The sequence below is a fragment of the Cibotium barometz genome, chromosome 43 (assembly GCF_041138505.1).
Source record: "Cibotium barometz isolate CiBa-2024 chromosome 43, ASM4113850v1, whole genome shotgun sequence".
Taxonomy (NCBI): Eukaryota; Viridiplantae; Streptophyta; class Polypodiopsida; order Cyatheales; family Cibotiaceae; genus Cibotium; species Cibotium barometz.
In genome coordinates, this window is record NC_141088.1 from 40,929,314 (window position 1) to 40,948,768 (window position 19,455).

The 19,455-nt window shown below is 39.5% G+C and overlaps 1 protein-coding gene across 2 annotated transcripts; it reads right to left on the reverse strand.

Annotated features, from left to right (window-relative positions):
* Positions 1–10,789: 10,789 nt before the first annotated feature.
* LOC147613918 (uncharacterized) lies at positions 10,790–12,994 on the reverse strand. 2 transcript variants are annotated; one of them, XM_086781917.1, is made up of 5 exons: positions 12,423–12,599; positions 12,095–12,333; positions 11,503–11,646; positions 11,081–11,406; positions 10,790–10,971 (listed from the first exon to the last, which is right to left on the reverse strand). In XM_086781917.1, the coding sequence occupies exons 1-4, from the start codon at positions 12,517–12,519 to the stop codon at positions 11,092–11,094; spliced, it is 795 nt and encodes a 264-aa protein (XP_086638043.1). In that variant the 5' UTR covers positions 12,520–12,599; the 3' UTR covers positions 10,790–10,971; positions 11,081–11,091. The 2 variants fall into 2 exon arrangements, with proteins under 2 accessions (XP_086638043.1, XP_086638044.1); XM_086781918.1 differs by lacking the exon at positions 12,423–12,599 and adding an exon at positions 12,890–12,994 and having other exon boundaries at positions 10,790–11,406.
* Positions 12,995–19,455: the final 6,461 nt, after the last annotated feature.

Below are 19,455 nucleotides of genomic sequence, written 5' to 3' on the forward strand. Positions count from 1 at the left end.
TTCTGTATAAAATTTTACTTTATTGAATACAATACCTTTGTTTATGGAGTCTGTGTTATCTCAATTTTCAAATTTTCAATGACTTTGCATTTTATTGAACTCTCTCTTCTTTTGAGCACCTGCAAAAAAGCAATATGAATCAATAGGGTAAAGTAAACTAATAGTAGTGCTTAATGAGACTAGGATAAGTCAGATGGTGTACCTTCTTATTGTTGTAGATAAATAAAAAGTCCTTTGAAATAGAACCTTCTGTCTCAAACAGAATGTCATTGCGCAATTGAGCTAGGGAGCAACATTGTCTTAATGAGATATTGACTAGTACATCACCATTCTCAACAACATCAATATCAAGAAGTTTATTTTCTGCACCAAAAGATTCTTCATCTTGATCCATTAGGACTAGTTTTGTGCCTAGCATTCGACTGCGCTTATAATAAAAAGAAAAATAAAATTTTGTGATGCAACCATGTACTTCAGTTGCATAGAAGGTTGGACAACCTCACAAAACACTGAACTACATGTCTTCTTATCCCAACCTTTATCCAAAAATTGTGGCATGCATGCCAGACTTGTTGCTTTAACTGTGAACATTGTTTTTGAAACCTTCACTGGAAAGGTATTAAACAAGTCTACAAAAACTGTGAGAGGCATGCATAAAGAAATTTTGATTATCCTTGTGGCAATATTGGGCCTCAGAGCTTTCTATACTTCTTTGAAAAGCTTGGCCCTATATACCTCTATAACACTAAAATGTGGGAGAGGCCAATCCACTGAATTCCATGCCGGAAGGTCTTGTTTTCTTAACACACCATGTATGTTAGCATTGTCCAGCCAACGGATAAAAATGATCAGTAAAAAATATACCCGATTGAGCTAGCTCTGTGTTGCACATCGACCTTGGTATTATTGTTCTCCTATCGATCCATGCAAAACATCTACTATAAATCCCAGAATACAATCGATGTTTTGCCATGTCTCATACGATGAAGGGTATAAATCTGAAATAAAATAACACAAGAATGTCAATAAGCAAAGAAAGAAAGCTTCATCTTAAAAATCCATACACCTCATAAAGAACAAAACCACAATAGAAAAATATACAATTAGGCCTGTGTTGCGGAAGATCATTTGGATAGTCTCGCAAGACAAGTTCTTTATGCATGTACACATGCTGAATCAAAACTTCTTTCACCGATATCTTCCCTCTGGTGATTTTAAAATCTCGTACTCTTCCCTTCCATGACACCAAGAAAATGTTTTTTGTCTGGGGTCTCTTTCTTTTGCTAGGTTGCATGAGTACCCATGCTCCTTTCGAAACACTAAACCTTTCCCAAGTTCCTTCCGTTTTGATTGTACTTGAATTCTCTACCGAAGAAATAGAAGAAGCAGGTCGACGGGGTAAGGATGTGTGGTATAATTCTTCCTTCATAACATTATCATCCACAAAGCGTCTTCCACAAGAATGGCCATAGTTTTTATTCACCATGGAGACCTTGTGAATCTGTAACAATAGCAAAGTAATGTAAACAAGATAACAAAGTGAAGTTTCAAGAAAGAGAAAGTGCGCAGACAGACAGTTGACAAGAAACATCTTACTCTAAGCCAAACAGGATCAAGGGAGCAGTTTTGGAAAAGAAGAGGCTACTGCACAATGAGGCAGTGGTATAGAATAGTAGACCTTTTGAAGGAAAGGCAGCACAACATTTCAAAGTTCAAAGAAAGGTGAAAGCGGGAAGGCCCTTGTCAGAGAAAATGTCAGACTAGATTCTATCTTCATGTCCAAAGATCTTGTGAGAATAAAAAACCAATCTCCACATTAATGTAGCACGCTTGTACCTACATAAAGTATTGTTTCTTTTATCTATTTTCTCTTATTTTTGTAAATTTTCAACGTTACGTTGGCCCTCTGTTGATTGGTTGAGAGCTTATTTTTTCAAACCGTAAAAGGCCCCAAAATGAGCTCCCTTTTTTCCTAATGAAGTGTGGGAGAGGAGACCCATGGAACCACTTGCAAAGTTTTACTCCCATTGGATACGGATGAGTGTGATGTCCTACCCAAACCAACTCTATTTTGCATAGGGGATTCCTTGGGCACTATGCAAAAAAAGAGCTGGTTCTTAGCAATACATCATCACACCCATCTGGTGTCCAATAGAATGACACTTGCAAATGGAGGTTTGAAAGTGGAGGGAAGGCAGCCCTATGGACGCACTTACAAAATTTCACCCCATCGGACGCGTCGGAATAATATTCTAGCTAAACCTTCTCTTTTTTGTATAGGAGACCATGCAAAAAAAGCAGGTGAAGACACACCGTCACACCTCGATGGCAATGATGTTGAAATGTGCAATGTAAAATGAATGGGTTATTTGGTTGTATATGGGAAAGCACCCTAGAGGTGCAAGATATTGTGGTAAAATAAGAATGTCACATGTGATATTGTATGGTGTGTGAGTGTTGACCAAAAGAGTGGAAAAGGGAGTGCCACATGGATGATGATGTGTAAAGTGAAATAAGGCTAGAAAGCCTATATCATTGTATGGTTCACTGTTGTGATATGCAATAGATATCTTGTGTTGAGTGTGCAATCTCTCTCTCTCTCTCTTAGTCATGGAGTTTTTAGTGTGGTATAACCCACCTTAATCTTATACTTAATCTTGCATCTATCACCATGATCAACTCTATTTTAGGATTGTTAACATGGTATCAAAGCTTGGGTGGGCTTTTGGTCATGGTGAATATCTATGTATAGTTTTCTTGTTTACGAGGTTATTTAATTAAGCATTATTTTCAGTTATTATGAAAAAAAAATGCACACTCATCATTATGGAGTGCATTTGGAGTCTTGGAAGCTGCTCATGGAGAGTCACAGATTATGGTGCTATCATGGAAGCTGAAAAATGGAGATTTCAGGAAAGATGAGGTCTTAGAAGCAAGAAAAGTGCAAATGGCAATTACAACATTGAAGGTTGGTTTGTGCATTATATTGCCTCAATATTTTGGTGTTTGAGCATGAAAGAATGCTCTATGAAAGGGTTGCTAACATGAATCCCATGGTTCTTTGCAAGTAAGCAAAGAGTATTATGAGGTGCAGCTTGTCCAAATGGGGATAACCAAGTTTGGACCAAGGAATGGAGCCCATGAATGAGCACGTTGGAAGGGATGTGCTAGTAGTTTGCTCAAAGAAGTAGGGCGAGCTATATGGAAGCCTTTAAAGCTTACATGTTGGTTATGCACCTTTGGTTTTGAAATAGAAATCTATGAGAGCACCCTTGTAGAGATGCTGAGCATGCATGTTTGAAGCTCATTATGAAGCTCATGGTAGCCAACGTGGTGGCTACAAGAACTTCATGGGGGAGGTTTTGTGAAGACAAAAGAGAAGCTATAAAGGAACTTCTACATACGAAGAAAGAAGCACATGTGGAGCATGTGCCATGGACGCTTGGTACAAGATTCAGCTCACACCTATAGCAATGGTAGAGTAGAAAGCTAATCAAGGAAAGCAAAGCTAATCAAGGAAACAGACAAGAAGCTTGTATTGGCAAGAAAGCACCACAAGGGCTTCTGATTAGAGAAGCACCACAATAGAGGCAGAAAAGGAGATGAAGGCAAAAGGCAGCAAGAGGCATGACCAATAGAAAGCTCATCACATAGAAAAAGCTACCCAGGATGCAGTGCAGGATTTGCTCCCAAAGCATGGAGAGAGAAATCATGTGAGCCTTGCTCACCCCCAAGCAGAAACATGGCATAGTAGCATATGGTTAAGTTGTAAGCTCAAAGAAGCGAGCTCATAAAAGTGAGCGGAATAAGAGGTTGCCACAGCCGTCGCACACCACGTTGATGATGGACTTAAGCAACAGCAGGTGCTCAAGAAGCAAACCAAGAAGAAAAGCCGCAAAAAAGAGACAGGCACTCCCGCAGTGAACAGCACTGTAGCTGCGTACGTGAGAGTCTGGCCAGCTGCAAGAACCTGAACTGGTCATCTTTGTCGGTGCCAAATGCCATGGCCGCCATCTTCAGGACAAGCAGAGGAACTAGAAAAAGCAAAGAGTAGAGCGCACAAGAGAAGATAAGAGTCCGTGCGAATGATTCTACATTGGTGGAGATAGAAGCGTAGCAAAACAGAAACCTACCCATAGTAAAGGGGTTGAATGGCAACCGTGAAGGTTCGATGGCTATGGGGCGATTGGTAGCGAGAAAAAATGAGAAGATAATGTTTTTAATCGTGTGGCTCGTAGTAAGAAGGATATCTTTATTAAAGCCCTAAATTGGTGTAAAGAGACCTTAATAAGCCCCCACTCACATGCAAAGGTTCCCTACCATACATTGTTCATGCATTGTTCAAGCGCACAGGTCACCAAAATGGTTTGTATAATTTCTCACACCTAATGATATGAGGGTAATCGTACCCGAGCTCATCGAGAGAAGATCAAAATGAGTAAATGTACACATGTTTGTATGTCTTCACGACACTGTGAGAGCAATCAGCTCGTCACAAGACGGGTGCCCTGCCCTTGCTTGCATGCATAAAAAGAATTATACTCTATCACCCAGATTTTATGAGGGTCCCCTGCTCGAGCCTGCGGGTGCTCGAAATGGTTTGTAAATGTGGTGTGCGTTGAGTTGTGCACGCATAGGCGTCGCACTTCATGGGTTGGTTCCCACCCGAACATTTATGTCCAAATTGTACTCAGTGGTTCCGCTATGAGCAAGTAGGCTCAAAATGGACTTCGTGTCTAGGATGGTAGACACATGCGCACACACTCGTTAAACACTCCAATTTGTATTGAGGGGGGAGTGTTGAGAATGCCAAATTGTTGGGGGTGAGAGGTGAGTTGGTCAAATCGAGAGATTGTATGCACACAACTAAGTTTAGATTGAGGAGGGGTGTTGAAATGTGCAATGTAAAATGAATGGGTTATTTGGTTGTATGTGGGAAAGCACCCTAGAGGTGCAAGATATTTTGGTAAGATAAGAATGCCACATGTGATATTGTATGGTGTGTGAGTGTTGACCAAAAGAGTGGAAAAGGGAGTGCCACATGGACGATGATGTGTAAAGTGGGATAAGACTAGAAAGCCTATATCATTGTATGGTTCATTGTGATATGCAATAGAGATCTTGTGTTGAGTGTGCAATCTCTCTCTCTCTCTCTCTCTCTAGTCATGAAGTTTTTAGTGTGTTATAGCCCACCTTAAGTGCTTAATCTTGTGTCTATCACTATGATCAATCCCATTTTAAGATTGTTAATAGATGAAACTTTGCAAGTAGGAGGAGAGCAACCCCATCACTTGTAAAGTTTCAACGATGTCCTATCCAAGCTCGCTGTTTTTTGCATAGGGGACTCCTTGGGCCATATAGCAGGTGGCAACACATCATCACCCATCCAGATGGGGATAACACTTTGCAAGCGGGGGAAGAAAGCCCTATGGACCCACTTTGCAAAGTTTCACCCACATCATACGCTGGATAGGTGTGATGTCTTACCAAAATCCATTCTTTTTTGCATACGCTATCCCTTGGGCAATATGCAAAAAAGAGAGGTCAACAACACACCGTCAACACCCATCTAGCATCCGCCAATGGAGATGAAACTTTGCAAGTGGCGGAAGAGAAACCTCATGGAGTCACTTGCAAAGTTTCACCCTCCTCATTGGATGTCCAATGGGTATAATGTCCTACCCACATCCGTTCTTTTTTGTATATGGGACCCCTTCGCACTATGCAAGAAAGAGTTTCACCCTCCTCATTGGATGTCCAATGGGTATAATGTCCTACCCACATCCGTTCTTTTTTGTATATGGGACCCCTTCGCACTATGCAAGAAAGAGCTGGTGGTAAAATACTGCCACACACATCCGAAGGATTAAACTTTGTGAGTGGAAAGAGAGAAGCCCCATGGACCGACTTGCACATTTTCACCCCCATTGGCACTATGCAAAAAAGAGCAAGTGGCAAAACACTATTACACACATTCAATGTTGATTTTGCAAGTGGAAGGAGAGTAGCCCCATGGACCCACTTGCACATTTTCACCCCCATTGGATTTCAACTCCATGGATTACATCATAGAATAATAAGCAAGACAAGGATAAAAAGTTTACTTCCTGATTTTGGACAGGCCTTGTTTGAAACAGTCAAAACTTCTCTCGATCTCACTATCGCTTATCATCCTCAGACTGATACAGGCTGAAAGGGTTAAACAAGTCATTGAGGATATTCTTCATGCATTTTGTAGTCTATCCAAGAAGATGGATAAATTATTTACATCTTATGGAGTTTTCCTATAATGCCTCTTATCACATCGAAGCATTGTTATGAGCCCATTTAAGGCATTATATAGATGCAAGAATTCCTTACACCCTAGAATTGGTCTAACCCACTGATCAAGGTTAAAGTTTCTAAGCAGATGCTTGATGAGGTTTGGACTATGAAATGTAATCCATAAGAAAGGACATAAAGGCTACTCGGGATAGGCAAAAGCATTATGTCGGTCCAAAGCCTATCCAATTGAGAATTTGAAGAAGGTGATATGGTCTTTTTCTTCATGTACAACCCAAGAGGAGTTCTTAAGAAATTATCACCCAAATATTATGGTCTATATATCATTATGCGACAGATTGGAAATCAAGCTCGTGAACTTCTTCTTTCCCTCATATCTTCAAATACACAATGTTTTTCATGTTAGTTTGCTGTAGATGTATATTCTAGATCCATACATATTCTAAAAGATGAGCAAATTATTATGCCGGTTCAAGGGCAAGTAGAATTAGAACCAAAGGAAGTCTTTAATGTTAGAAAAAAAGCCTCTTAGGAAAAGGATCTTGAAGGAATATTTAGTCAAGTGGAAAGTCTTCACAATCGAAGATGCAACATGGGTAAAAGAAGACACAAACCTTCAACATGGGTGAAAGAAGACACAAACCTTAAACGAGTGTCAAGATGTACTATAAACCTTAAACGGGTGTCAAGATGTACTATAAACCTTACGGGTGTCAAAGTGCTCCAAGGCATACTATAAACCTTAGAGGGGTATTGTGGAGCTTAAAGAGGTGTGATGGGGATTGCTATAAATCTCAAAGAGGTCCTATAAGGATTACAGGGGCATTGGTTCAAATCTAAGTTGGGTGCTATAATGATAAACGGGGTATTGCAAGGCTTTAAGGATGTTGCAAAGCTATTAAGTTGGAGAGAAGAGAGCGCGGGATGGGATAACGAGAAAGGCTTTTAGCATTAGAGACATTAACCTGCAACAAAGGAAGGGTGATGGAAGGAGGTAGAGAGGGGAGAGTAAGAATGGGAGAGATGTATGTGAGGCAAGGAAAAAAATGAATTTAGGTGGGAGAGAGGTAGAGGTATGTGAGGTAGCAGGGGCGAGGAGAGATGCAGGAGGATAAGGTAGGAGGAAGAGAGAGGAGTTGCAGGGGAGGAGTAGTAGGAGAGTAGCCCAATAAATTTGAATTTGAATTTGGGTAGAAGCTAAAAAGTAATGATTACATTCACTTTTTTCTAGATCTTGTCTCATGATATCAATAAAAATATACCAATGAAAATGATAGTAAAAATTTTATATATATCTTTATGCCTCTTGATTAATTTTATTAATGAATCCCCTTAAAGGGCCCTTAGGATAACTAATACTTCCCCTAATCATGCCTTCTATGACAAGCCCATGCCTACAAAGTTGACAACCATTGCCAAGAGCTTTGAGAGCTAGCCTTAAAGAGGAACCAACTATAAAATGCAGTAGGGGAAAAATGTCGAAGGCCTCCATAGTTATGAAAAGCAAAGAGTAGGAAGTGACCACCATAGCAAGAAGAGTTGTGGGTTTTAGACGATAATGATCAAGGAAAAAGTTAATTTAAAAAATACTAATTTTGACCTCAAACTAGTTTTAAGACCTCCTCCCCCCATAAGAAAATGTCTTAACCACCATACCACATCTAGGTACCATCATTGAATTATAATAAACCATGCACCTTTGTATAAGAATGCCTTAACGACCATACCACATATGCCTTAACAATGACCATACCACATCCTTACACTTGTCTAGGTACCATAATTGAATTATAATACACCATGCATCTTTGTGTTTAAAAAAAAGGGTTAAGGTTAGATGGCACAAGAAAATGCACAACTTTTCTTTTACAAATCACACTCTTCCTCATACTATCAAGATATTATCATGCTTTTTAAACCCTTCCCCATGTTTGGAAAGGGAGGTCACTTTGGCCCCCATAGTCCACCACAATTAAACGTCACCATACTTTTATGAATGGTCACCATACTTTTATGAATGAATGTAACGATTTTATTTATTAATTTTGAATAAAGGACTCCAATACATTTGCCATTGAAACTCGATCAAATTTGGCCTAGTTTTTTACTTTCCTTTTGGAACTTAGCTATCCATGCAAGACTGATGTAAGAAATTCCACGTGAGAACATGCTACTATAGCTCACATTTAATTCATACCTCTCCATGGTTAATAGGAGCATGGGAAAAGGCTCTAAGCACAAAGGTTCAAAAAAAGGAGGGGAGCTCATGCTTTTAACTAAGGGACATTGTCTTCAAAAAATCAAGCGAGGTTGGGATACAACCTCCTCACTAAAGTAAAATGTAAGATAGTAATTTGAGTTCAATAAAATGGGTTTTTTTGGAGTTAACAAAAACTTTACATACATTAGATGTCCCTAGTATTTTTGTTTCATGAAATAAAGTTGGTCTTTGTGACAATTATACCTCGAAGACTACTAAAAATAATGTAAGATATCATGTAAACTCAAAAATTTGTTTGAGGTGTTAGAAAAAAATTACAAACAAGAATTAAGTTTTTTTTAAGTTATTTAATGGTTTCTCCTTAAGTTTTTTTTTCAAGTTATTTAATAACTTCTCCTTAAGAAGGAAGGCTACGCTTTACACAAAAAAAAAACATAAGGCAACACAATTGAGATGGGTTTAGTTATGGTCATAAGAAAGGGAAAAAAAACATGACCGAAGGTGCTTAGAGAAGAGATAACTCAAGCTTCAGTAAAAGAAGTTCAAAATCCACCTCGAGGCTATAAGTTCAAAATCCACCTCAAGGATCCCCTAACAAATATGGAGATTCAAGTGATATGGATTGATGGAGACAAGAAGCATGGCATAGCAAGAGGTCAGAATGGATTCCATAATCGTTCTGGTCAAAATTTTACTGCAAAATTTACTTAGCTTTTTTCTATTTGCCCATTTTAAAAATGTATAAAACGACACTCATATACTGTAACTATTTGGCCCTCCTAACTCTATTCACATGATGATACCCATGCCCGAACATCAGATAAATGGAATTCAGACATGGGAACAAGGTCCATAAGATTTGATTAAGAAAAAGCATCCTTCTTGGTCAAAAAAGCAAAAAGTCAAACAAGGTTATCCGTGATCCAAGGGTACCATTGGAAAGAGGAGACTGAGCCGGATCAAAAAACTAAAAGGAGCTTTCTCAAAAAGCAACTCCAAGGCCAAAAAGCAAGGCCTTAAAGCTAAAAAAGCAAAGCACTAATAAAAGTAAAAAGAGAAAAAGCAAAGACAAAAAGAAAAAAGCAAAGCATAAAAAGACAAAGCAAAAGCATGGATAAGCTTTTGGCAAAAAGCGGAGCCCTTTTCAAATATAAAAAGAGAGCCCTTTTCAAAAAGCAAAGCCCTTTTCAAATATAAAAAGGCTTAAACCTCTCTTGTAGCATCATGAAGGAGATCGTGGAGTGTGTATGGACATCATTATGATCACGGAGAACTTCTTAGCCATCAAGACCCTCTCCAACTTACTTTTTCAGATGTACAATCAACCTAGACTTGTATGGGCATATGCATGGACGATATAGATGCGTGTACGAAGCTGCACGAACATGTATAGAGCTGGACAAACATGTACAGACAAAAATTTCAAAAACCCTAAAAACTACTTTTTGGATCTTTTATCGCCCAAAAACCATTAAAACAAGTTTTATGAGTTTTCTTGCTAGAAGGAACTTTTCCATGGTTTTCTTCATCAACAAGGTTGTAGAAGTGGTGGAGATTACTCATGGAAACTTGGACTACTTGAACTTGGATATGAACTTGGATAAGGACTTGGACATATGGAACATAGAGCTTGGACATGGAGCATAGACATAGAGCTTGGGACTTAGACATATAGCTTGGACATGAATTTGGACTCGGTTTTGGATTGATTTGAACTTGGATTCATTGGATATTGGATTTGGTACGAGAGATACTTGTGGGTCATCCCCGTGGTGTGCTCAGCATTAGAGATCTTGTGCCTAGACATCGACATCGACTTCGCTATCCTACATCGGCATATCTGTTTGTTTTGTATTCATTGATTGTATTAATCTTGGCCAACGTGCCCATGGATTGTTCCTGAATAAATTTGTGAAAGGAGGCAGGGCCTATTCCCCACTCAATGTGGTGTACTGTGCAAGATCCCTATTCCCTTCTCTCTCCCCTCTCTCTCTATCTCTTGGACACGCACCCCGCTGGGCTTACATATACCCACCAGCCTAGATGCATTGCATATCCCTCTTTAAAAAAAGGTTTAGGTGAGCATATAGAAGCCAATGAAGCAAAACAAAGCTTTATTTTTCTATTTGCCCATTTTGAAATGTTTTGAAAGACTCCCAAATACCCATTCAGCAGCCTGGATGCATTGCATATCCCACCCAAAAAAAAAGGTTTTAAGTGAGCATACTGAAGTGAATGGAGCAGAACAATGCATACCTGTCATCAGGCCACCTCACGGTTAAAAAATGTTATGTTTCAGCCTTAGATCAGTGTTGACAAATTACAAGAGCATCCATGCTCTCTGTTTCCTTAGGGGCTTTGAAAACTTAGCAACAGAAAGGTCGAATGACCTTAAAGGATTTAAGTTTCCTCTCAAGCACATACGGTATAGCTATTGCAGTAGTTTGCAGAACCATGGTGCATATTTGCTGCCATACAATGGCACATAACAGTTACATTACAATGGCATTAAGTTTGCCGTAGAATTTAAATGTATCAGACGAATCAGTATATTGCCGTACAATCAGAAAAACTAACCATCTTTGAGATCACTCCCCACCACGTTGCTTTGACTGTGCTAAGCGTATGCATTCACGCTGCAGGTCACCCAATATCTCTCTAACAATCTTTGCAGTCACACCTCTCACGTATCCATTCAACGGCCATGGGGGCACAACAGCGGGCTCCACGACCTGACTGAATGTTATCCATGACCCTATTTGCCTGTTTTTTTTCTCCGGGTGTTCCTTGGTGGACAATGAAACACAATTGCTGCTTGCTTCTTCAGAAGCATTAAATGCATCAATCTTCCATGAGCCCGAAAATTTCTTCATCATTCCTTGCTTTACCAGATCAAAGATCATCTGCACAGAAAAAAAAAGCAGCTGACTTCTAAACCATGCACGCTCTACAAAAGATTGAAACAAGGATAAACTGGACCTATGCTTAAAGTAACCCACAGAATGTTGCTCTCTGTCTTGTTCCACCAGCACACGGCACGAGAATGTCCCCGAAATCATGAGGAAACGCCACCTTCCTATCTGCTCCACCTCTACAATCTGTTTGTTTCCATCATCCTGCAAGACTTTGCGGTATGCTACCTCCTGGGAAGCAACAGCATCAGCTGGTTACAGCCAGACATACCAGATATGCTTAAGATTAAATGGACTGCCAGAAGAGTTCGGGTCACAGATATCAGCAAAGAAGTATTATACTAACAAGTAAGTGGGGTTGTGCGGTCTTGGACGGAAAGGATTCCCTATACATGAGCAGATGCCCCCTGCCTTGGGCTGCACTCATGCATGTAAAGCCCCTTACACAAAGGCCAAAAACCACCAATGGCGCAGGGGCTTGGTCCCCTATTCGTAAACGACAGATTGGGCTGCAGTAAGCCCACAAACGGCCCATACATCAGCAGCAGTGACCCACCCCACATTCAGATCCCTTGCCCCGTGTCATCAGAACTTCTGATAGCAAGGATGGGTGGGTTAAGCGTGTAAGGCACTAGATGTCCAAAGATAATTAGGATTAGATAAAAGCAGATTGTTTTACCTTGATGTTCTTGAAAACGCGCCTGTTGTTGGGATCTGTGATTATGTCAAACACATCATCAGGGGGGACTGGGACAGAGAAGCGGGCATCAATCTGGCAGAACGACCCTTTGGGCTGGGTCACTGCAAGCACGGGTGGCTCGTGTACAAACTCCAGAGGGGCCCAGGCTTCATCTTCGATGAGGGTCTTGCCATCCCCATCCACACCATCCATGGCTGTCTCAGAAGCCATGTGACGATCTACAAGAAACAAACAAAGAAATTATATTTTTGCAATAACCTACCCATCCATGGCCAACTCCAAAAGCAAAAAAAAAAAGTCAATTCACATGAAGGGTAATGTATTTCTTCCAGGAGAGGGATCAAAACACATAATAAAGTCATGTTTCTTCCATGGGAGGAATCAAAACACAAAAGGTGTTTCATGGAAGGGATTAAAAAGCCAGATGAAGGCTTGTCTTTGCCATTAAGGGATCAACACACATGATAAAGGTAAGTGTTTATCCATGCAAGGTATCAAAACACACGATATAGATATCTGTTTTGCCATGGAAAGGATCACAACACGTGATAAAGTCGTGTCTTTGGCAGGGGTAGAGTTCAAAACATGTGAGTTTTGCCATGGAAGGCAGATAAAATTATGTGTTTCGCCATCAGCATTCCTTGAATGCCCGTTCTGAGCTGTTAAAAGGTAAGAAATACAAACACATGTAAAGGCAAAGAAAACCTAACACAGAGGAAACCCTATCAGGAAAAAAACCCTAACTTAAAGGAAGAAAGATCGTTAGGCCCCTACGTGTTTGCATTGCTATCTGATGACGCTTGCGTCAATCTCCGCTACTTTTAGCCTGGCCGCCATTTCTAGCGGGAACTTGGAAGTATTCCCAAACACCCCCTCTATTTTTGTACAGGACAAGTTGCCTACACACTTGAAACGCAATGGGCGGGCAGTGGGCCCTACGTTATTTTCAATGTGACCCTCGAGCATCCACTAGAGAAGACTCTCATAAGTCCGTCACTTTTTGACATTACACTTGTCATGGCGTGCAAGTGGTCGATCTTGAGCTCCCACCACCAGGCCTTAAAATTGAAGCCCATCTGGGCGTCCTTGGCCATCTCAGGCTTCAAAGAAAGCTTCCAAGAAATAGCTCAAGTGTTATTTTGAAGCCCAAGAATTTCTACAAAGCGTCAAACGAAGCCTAAACCATGAGTCCTAGGCGTCCCAAGTATATATATATATATATATATATATATATATAAGTGGTGGTGGTCGTGAGATTTTTCAAATGTCCACTACACTTGTGTGAAAGGCTAAAACTCACAAATTCAGAAATTTACAAATCTAAATCCAACATCAAAATGAGCGCCAAAGCTTTGTAAACTTATCTTCAACCTTTGAAAGCATGACTACCAGAGAGTGAGCGTACAGAGAGGAGCGATAAATAACTATTAGCAAGGTGCACCGTGCAACTCCTTGCTGCTAGCACTAGCATATTGTGCAAGTTGAGGAGATTGGCAATAGCCCACCTAAACATTGCCCACAAAAGCTGCAGCCTGCAAAGGCATCATCCAACCCTCGAGGAAGCCAACACAAGCAGAGAGCAGGACTATCGTGCACTCTCACCAGGTAATCGATTTACTATAGCTTTTAGAGAGAGAGAGAGAGAGAGAGAGATGTTAACAGATAGAGCATTGGTGTGTATATAGTGTGTGTGTGTGTGTGTTTGAGAGAGAGAGAGAGAGAGAGAGAGAGAGAGAGAGAGAGAGAGAGAGAGTTTTCATGCTTGATAGTTGTGTGTGTGTGTGTGTGTGTGTGTGTGAGAGAGAGAGAGAGAGAGAGTTTTTCCATTTAAAAGAACTCGCTTCATGCTTGCTGATGATGGAAATGTGTGTGTGTGTGTGTGTGTGTGTGTGTGTGTGTGTGTGTGTGTGTGTGTGTGTGTGCGCGCGCGTGAGAGAGAGAGAGAGAGAGAGATTTGGCTTTTTCTTCTTGCAGCTACATTCCATAAAAGATTTTACCATGGCTGGCGTTGGTGCCATGGCTCTTAATGGTTTTCCAGTTCCTTCATCCTCAACAAAGGTAATTGTGCTCTGTCCACAAGGTTGTAACTATTTACATTGTGGTTAGCATGTTGAGTTGTTCAATGATAGTTTGTGATGGCATTGCAGCTTAAACAACCAACGAACCTTGTTTGAGTCTTTTGGAAAGGAGAAGAGACAAGAAAGGGATTCTAGAGAGAAGGCATCTACAAGTCAAGTCATGGTAGAGATTTTTGGCTCTTCGAGTATCAGTGAGGACCATGAGTTGGATGTTGACATGGAGGACTTCAATAAAGTGCTTCAAGACGATATGGAGCTTTTCGGTATGTCATTTGAAAACACACCCTTAAGTAATACCGAAACACAGGGATCAAATAATGATTAAAAAAAGAAGCTTCGAAAGTTTAGAGTAGAGTGGCTACATAAGTTTAGTTTCCAAAAACTTGTGGTGATTGAAGATAAGGAGTTTATGAAATGCTTGTGGTGTGAGAAGTATAAACAAAAGGGACCATGGGGGAAAGAAAAAGGGTGCAAAACAATTCAAATGAGTGCCATAAGGAAACACAAAAAATCTCCTGAGCATAGGTTTGCCACATTGAAGGTACTTCATGAGGGTGGGATTCAAGTCCAAGAACTTGGGTAGCAAGACTCAAAAAAGAGTCATAACTTGCATGAAGTTGATGTACTTTGTTGCAAAAGAAGACCTTGCATGCAAGAAGTTCAAGAAGCTTTGTGACTTAGCATATGCCCTAGATGTGCAAACAATGCCTGTGAAGAATGATTTGTCAGTGCGTCAGACTAATTTGCTAGCTTCTATTTGGAAGATGGTGACAATTCGGGAGCACAAGTTTTCCTTTTTGGTAAAGGTAAGGGGAGCTTGAACACATGTGTGTCCATGTTTTTTTATTATTCCCAAAATACTTGAGTCCGTTTGCTATATCTTCTTGAATTTATTGGAGCTTTACACAAATTCTTATATCTATGAGATGGTTAGTACTCTCTTGACCAGGTTGGAAAATGGAATTGCTTTACTGCTAATATCGGGGTACCTTGATGGAGAAATTCTTGTATGTGTAATGGCATCAAGATCCCAAGATGTGAATAGTTTTGATGGAAACAACAATGGCCAGGTAATTGGAACTTGAAAGTTGTATTCAATACTATGTATCCAGACTTTTAAAAGAATGTTTTAACTCTTTAAGTGACTGATATTCTTGACAATGCTTAACATTGTAGAATATGATGATGGTGTTTGCTCGACCTTTGTATGTTTATTGGAGGTGACAACAATGAAGGAAATTTGTCTTGTCGAAGACACTAGCAAGATGTGTGTTGATTCTAGTCGACTCTTACTGTGAATCTGTTGATTCCTAGCTTGCCTGGCATACAATTTCTTCTTAAGTTTTTTTGTGAATTTCCATGTATCATGAACTTGTTGTTTTTATCTCGTTGTTTTAATATTTTTTGCAAATTTGAGTGAAGCCCTGGAATACTTTGGGAAGCTTCATAGGAAGCCTAGAATAAGTACACAGGGAATCACAGTCCTTGTGTTGTGGGGAGTCAACTTTAAGGCATGCCCACCACCGAGTTCAGTTATGGTTGCGACCACATCGTGGGCAAAGCAACGATGATGCTTATATGTGTACATCTCCCAATAGACGATGCCTTTAATCAGCTTTGTGGGCAGAGCAAGGACGAGGCTTACACGTGTATAGCTCCTGATAGACGATGCTTTTAATCCACAACAAATACCAATACCAACAAACAAGCTATAAAGTTCAAACTCCTGCAATGTGAAGCTATGAGCATGTGTGTGATATGCAATTTTTTATAGCATTTATTTTTCCCCTATTTTGGCACATCGACTGTGCATGTATGAGCACATTTCTTCATAGGAGGAGCTCACACTCAATAGACTTGTAAATTTAGCTTTGGATGGGTGTGGATTCATTTTTTCTTTCAATATACATTATAGACACATCACGTATGAACTAGAAAGAACATCAAGGTGCCTAAGTTGAAATATAAACTTCTATTTCCTAGTTTTATTTTATCAATGGCATTTGGCACCACTTGATGTAAAATATATTTTCAAATGCATCTTTTTATAGGTATTGACAATATTGATTATGTTATAGTTGAAATACTTTAATTCAAGATAGAAGTTTGAATGTTTTATTGAGGCTCATTGAAGTTGTGTTCGTGCACCTTTGTCTATAAAGATGGGCTTTGTACATTTGGTTTTATATTGAGTAGTATACATTGAAGTTGCTTGTGCACCTTTCTCTATAAACATGGGCTTTGTACGTTTGGGTTTTGTATTAAGTATTATGCATTGACATGAGTGATTCATTTTTTTGAAGACAATTTGAATGTGTTAAGCGCTTAAGCTTCTTATAGTTTCTTCTTGCAGTTTTTTTTAGATAGCCTTGTATAACAATAAACTTTCTTGAGTATATGGGTTAGATAAGATTATTAGGTGATGCTTTTAAGGAGGACCCTTCAACTAAAATAATGAGGACCCTTCAACTAAAATAATGCGATGCTTTAGGAGGACCCTTCAACTAAAATAATGTGATGCTTTTAAAGAGAACCCTTCAAATAATGTGATACTTTTAAGGAGGACCCTTCAACTAAAATAATGTGAACTTGGTACTTATTTTTAGAGCTTGGAACCACCCCTAGGTGCATTTTTAAACTAAGATTTTGGCATTTCTTCCAATGTTTGAAATGTATACTCTAGAATATTTATATAGTTTTGTTTAAATTTTAAACCTCGCTTCTTATGTATGCATGTAGAGAACTAGACTTGTCACATGGTGTCTTACTTTGGCTTTGCACAACTTATACAATCCTACAAAAAAGAGAGCCATATATTTTGTTCCATAATTACCCTTTTTCCCAAAGTATGAAATGTAAGGAATCAAGATAAAGCCAAAATATGAGGAATCAAGACAAAGCACAAATGAAACTTAACTCCACAGGTCTATGTACTCCGATATTGATACACACTTGAATAAAAAAGCATCCATCCTACCTAACACTTAGCTCACCATGCTTTGAGATGTCAACATCACATGTTATTTAATAGTCTCAAATATAGATTCATATGGATACGTGGAAGAGCCATGTCACATGTTATTTAATAGTCTCAAATATAGATTCATATGGATACGTGGAAGAGCCATGTCACATGTTAAACAATTGCACATAGATTCCTATGGATACTTGAGAGAGCACATCTCACATGCTTTGAGATGTCACATGTTAAATAGTCTCACATCACTAGCATGAATTAAGAATTATTAGAGAGAGGATTAAGGCTCAAATTGCTAAATGGGAGGGTCCTTTATATCATGAGAGAACTTGGTGTATATATAAGGCCATACGTGTTCACACTCACTCAAAATGTGTCCAATGGGTGCATATGACATAATTTTGGATCATTTATGGCCTCATATAGTTGTCACTTCGATGCGACTCCATCTCTATGGGTTTGGGTTTCTCCTCACGTCTGTCGATGTGGCTTCATCTCCATGGGGAGGAGCAGCTCTCTCCTCACCTCTTTCACTTGAGCTCACTAAGCATGAATTAAGTAGATAATTAGAGGGAGGATTAGCAAGAGCAAGGCTCAAATTGTTAAATGGGAGGGTCATCCCAAGAGAAATTGGTATATACAAGGCTATTGATGTTCACACTCACTTAAAGTGTGTCCACCGTCGATGCCTATAACATAGTTTTAGCTCATTCATGGCCTCATAAATTTAAATATAATGGCATCTCTCATAACACATTTTTGAAGTGCATTCATTGTTGGGAATCTACAAGCTACTTGAAGTGGGAATTGCGGAATCAACACCTTGACCTTGCCACACACTCTTTTAAGTAAGAATTGTGGAAGCAACACATTAACCTTCATGGGCACCCATCCATTTAGGTTATTATGGCTGTGATAGTCTCTATCTACTTTTTTTCTCTCGGTGTTGGTGTCTCCACCTTTTCTCTTGTTTCTCTTGGTGTTGGTGTCTCCACCTTTGCTAGTTGGTATCAGTAACCATGTTAACCAATACTTCCCTTCATGTTGTCAATCTTGTCCTTGTTGGGATCAACAGGAGGATGTGGTATTAGAGGGGGGGCAAGGCTTGTGACTTGTGAAGAATCTTACTTGGCTCTCGCCAGGTTAAAGATTGTGGAAACGGCCAGGGTCGCTTGGAGGAACCACTGCGAGAAAAAACTAATGAATTATTAAGAAATTCACGGTTTTTGGCTTTGGGGAGGAGTAGAGTAACAGTGCATAAAACACTATTAAGTTTCTACAAAGGGGGAGGCTTCTATTTATAGGAAAAAGTGAGCTTCTAAGGGTTATGGGATTGATAACCTTCCTTGATAAGAGATTGCTTTTATTTTTTCTCATCTTTAAAATCATTTGTTGAGTATATTTTATTTGTTTGTATTTTTTATTATTTTTCTAGCTCAACTTGCCTTTTATAGCAATTACTAACAAAGTATTACAATGATGGATTTGGTTAGCTAGTTAGGGGGTATACTAAGGGTTATTAGAAATGGAGGGAAAGAGGTGTAGAGGTGGTTCAGAGGGGACACTACCATCAGAACTCGAGTGTGTACTCTTATTTCTCACTCAATAACATAGACATAGTGGTGGTGATGATGAGTGAGTGGATGAAGATCATGCATTGCTTGATTCCTTGTGAGAAAGTGTCATCAAATTTGTAATGTTACCTCATGATAGGTGTGTTTCTGCTTGCTATTGTTAGTGACCTATGTGGTCAAGTTGATTTACAATAAAAATCATAGTGAAGAGACTTAATGATTATTTTTGAAGTCGAGATTGTTTGAGGTGTAAAGAGAGAATTTGTACTTGTGAGGTTGTGGAATTAATGAGGGGAGGCAAGGGTAGCCCTAGATGGTCAGGTTCTTCAAACGTTTTTAAAGTTAGTAAAGATAGTCCACTATGCTGGTACATTCTTGTGAAGATTTGATTATCAAGTCTCCCCCTAACAAGATATGGATTATCGATGGCTCATTGTTGATAAACCTTGAGGAGTCATCTCAATGTAAAACAACTTGTTGTGTCTACACCATCAAGGAAATCTACCATAGACCAGGCTTTCTCCCACCAAGGCTTCCCCATATAAAGATGTACCTGGAAGGGTTTTGATGTCAAGGGTATTATGTAGGCTGATGTGTTTTGGAAAATCATTTGCTCAATGCTCCTCCCTTGTGTTGTTTCTATGGGTGACAGATGTGCTCTATTTTGTAAGGGTCCCTTTATGAGGAGTAGCATCCGAGCACCCAAAAATT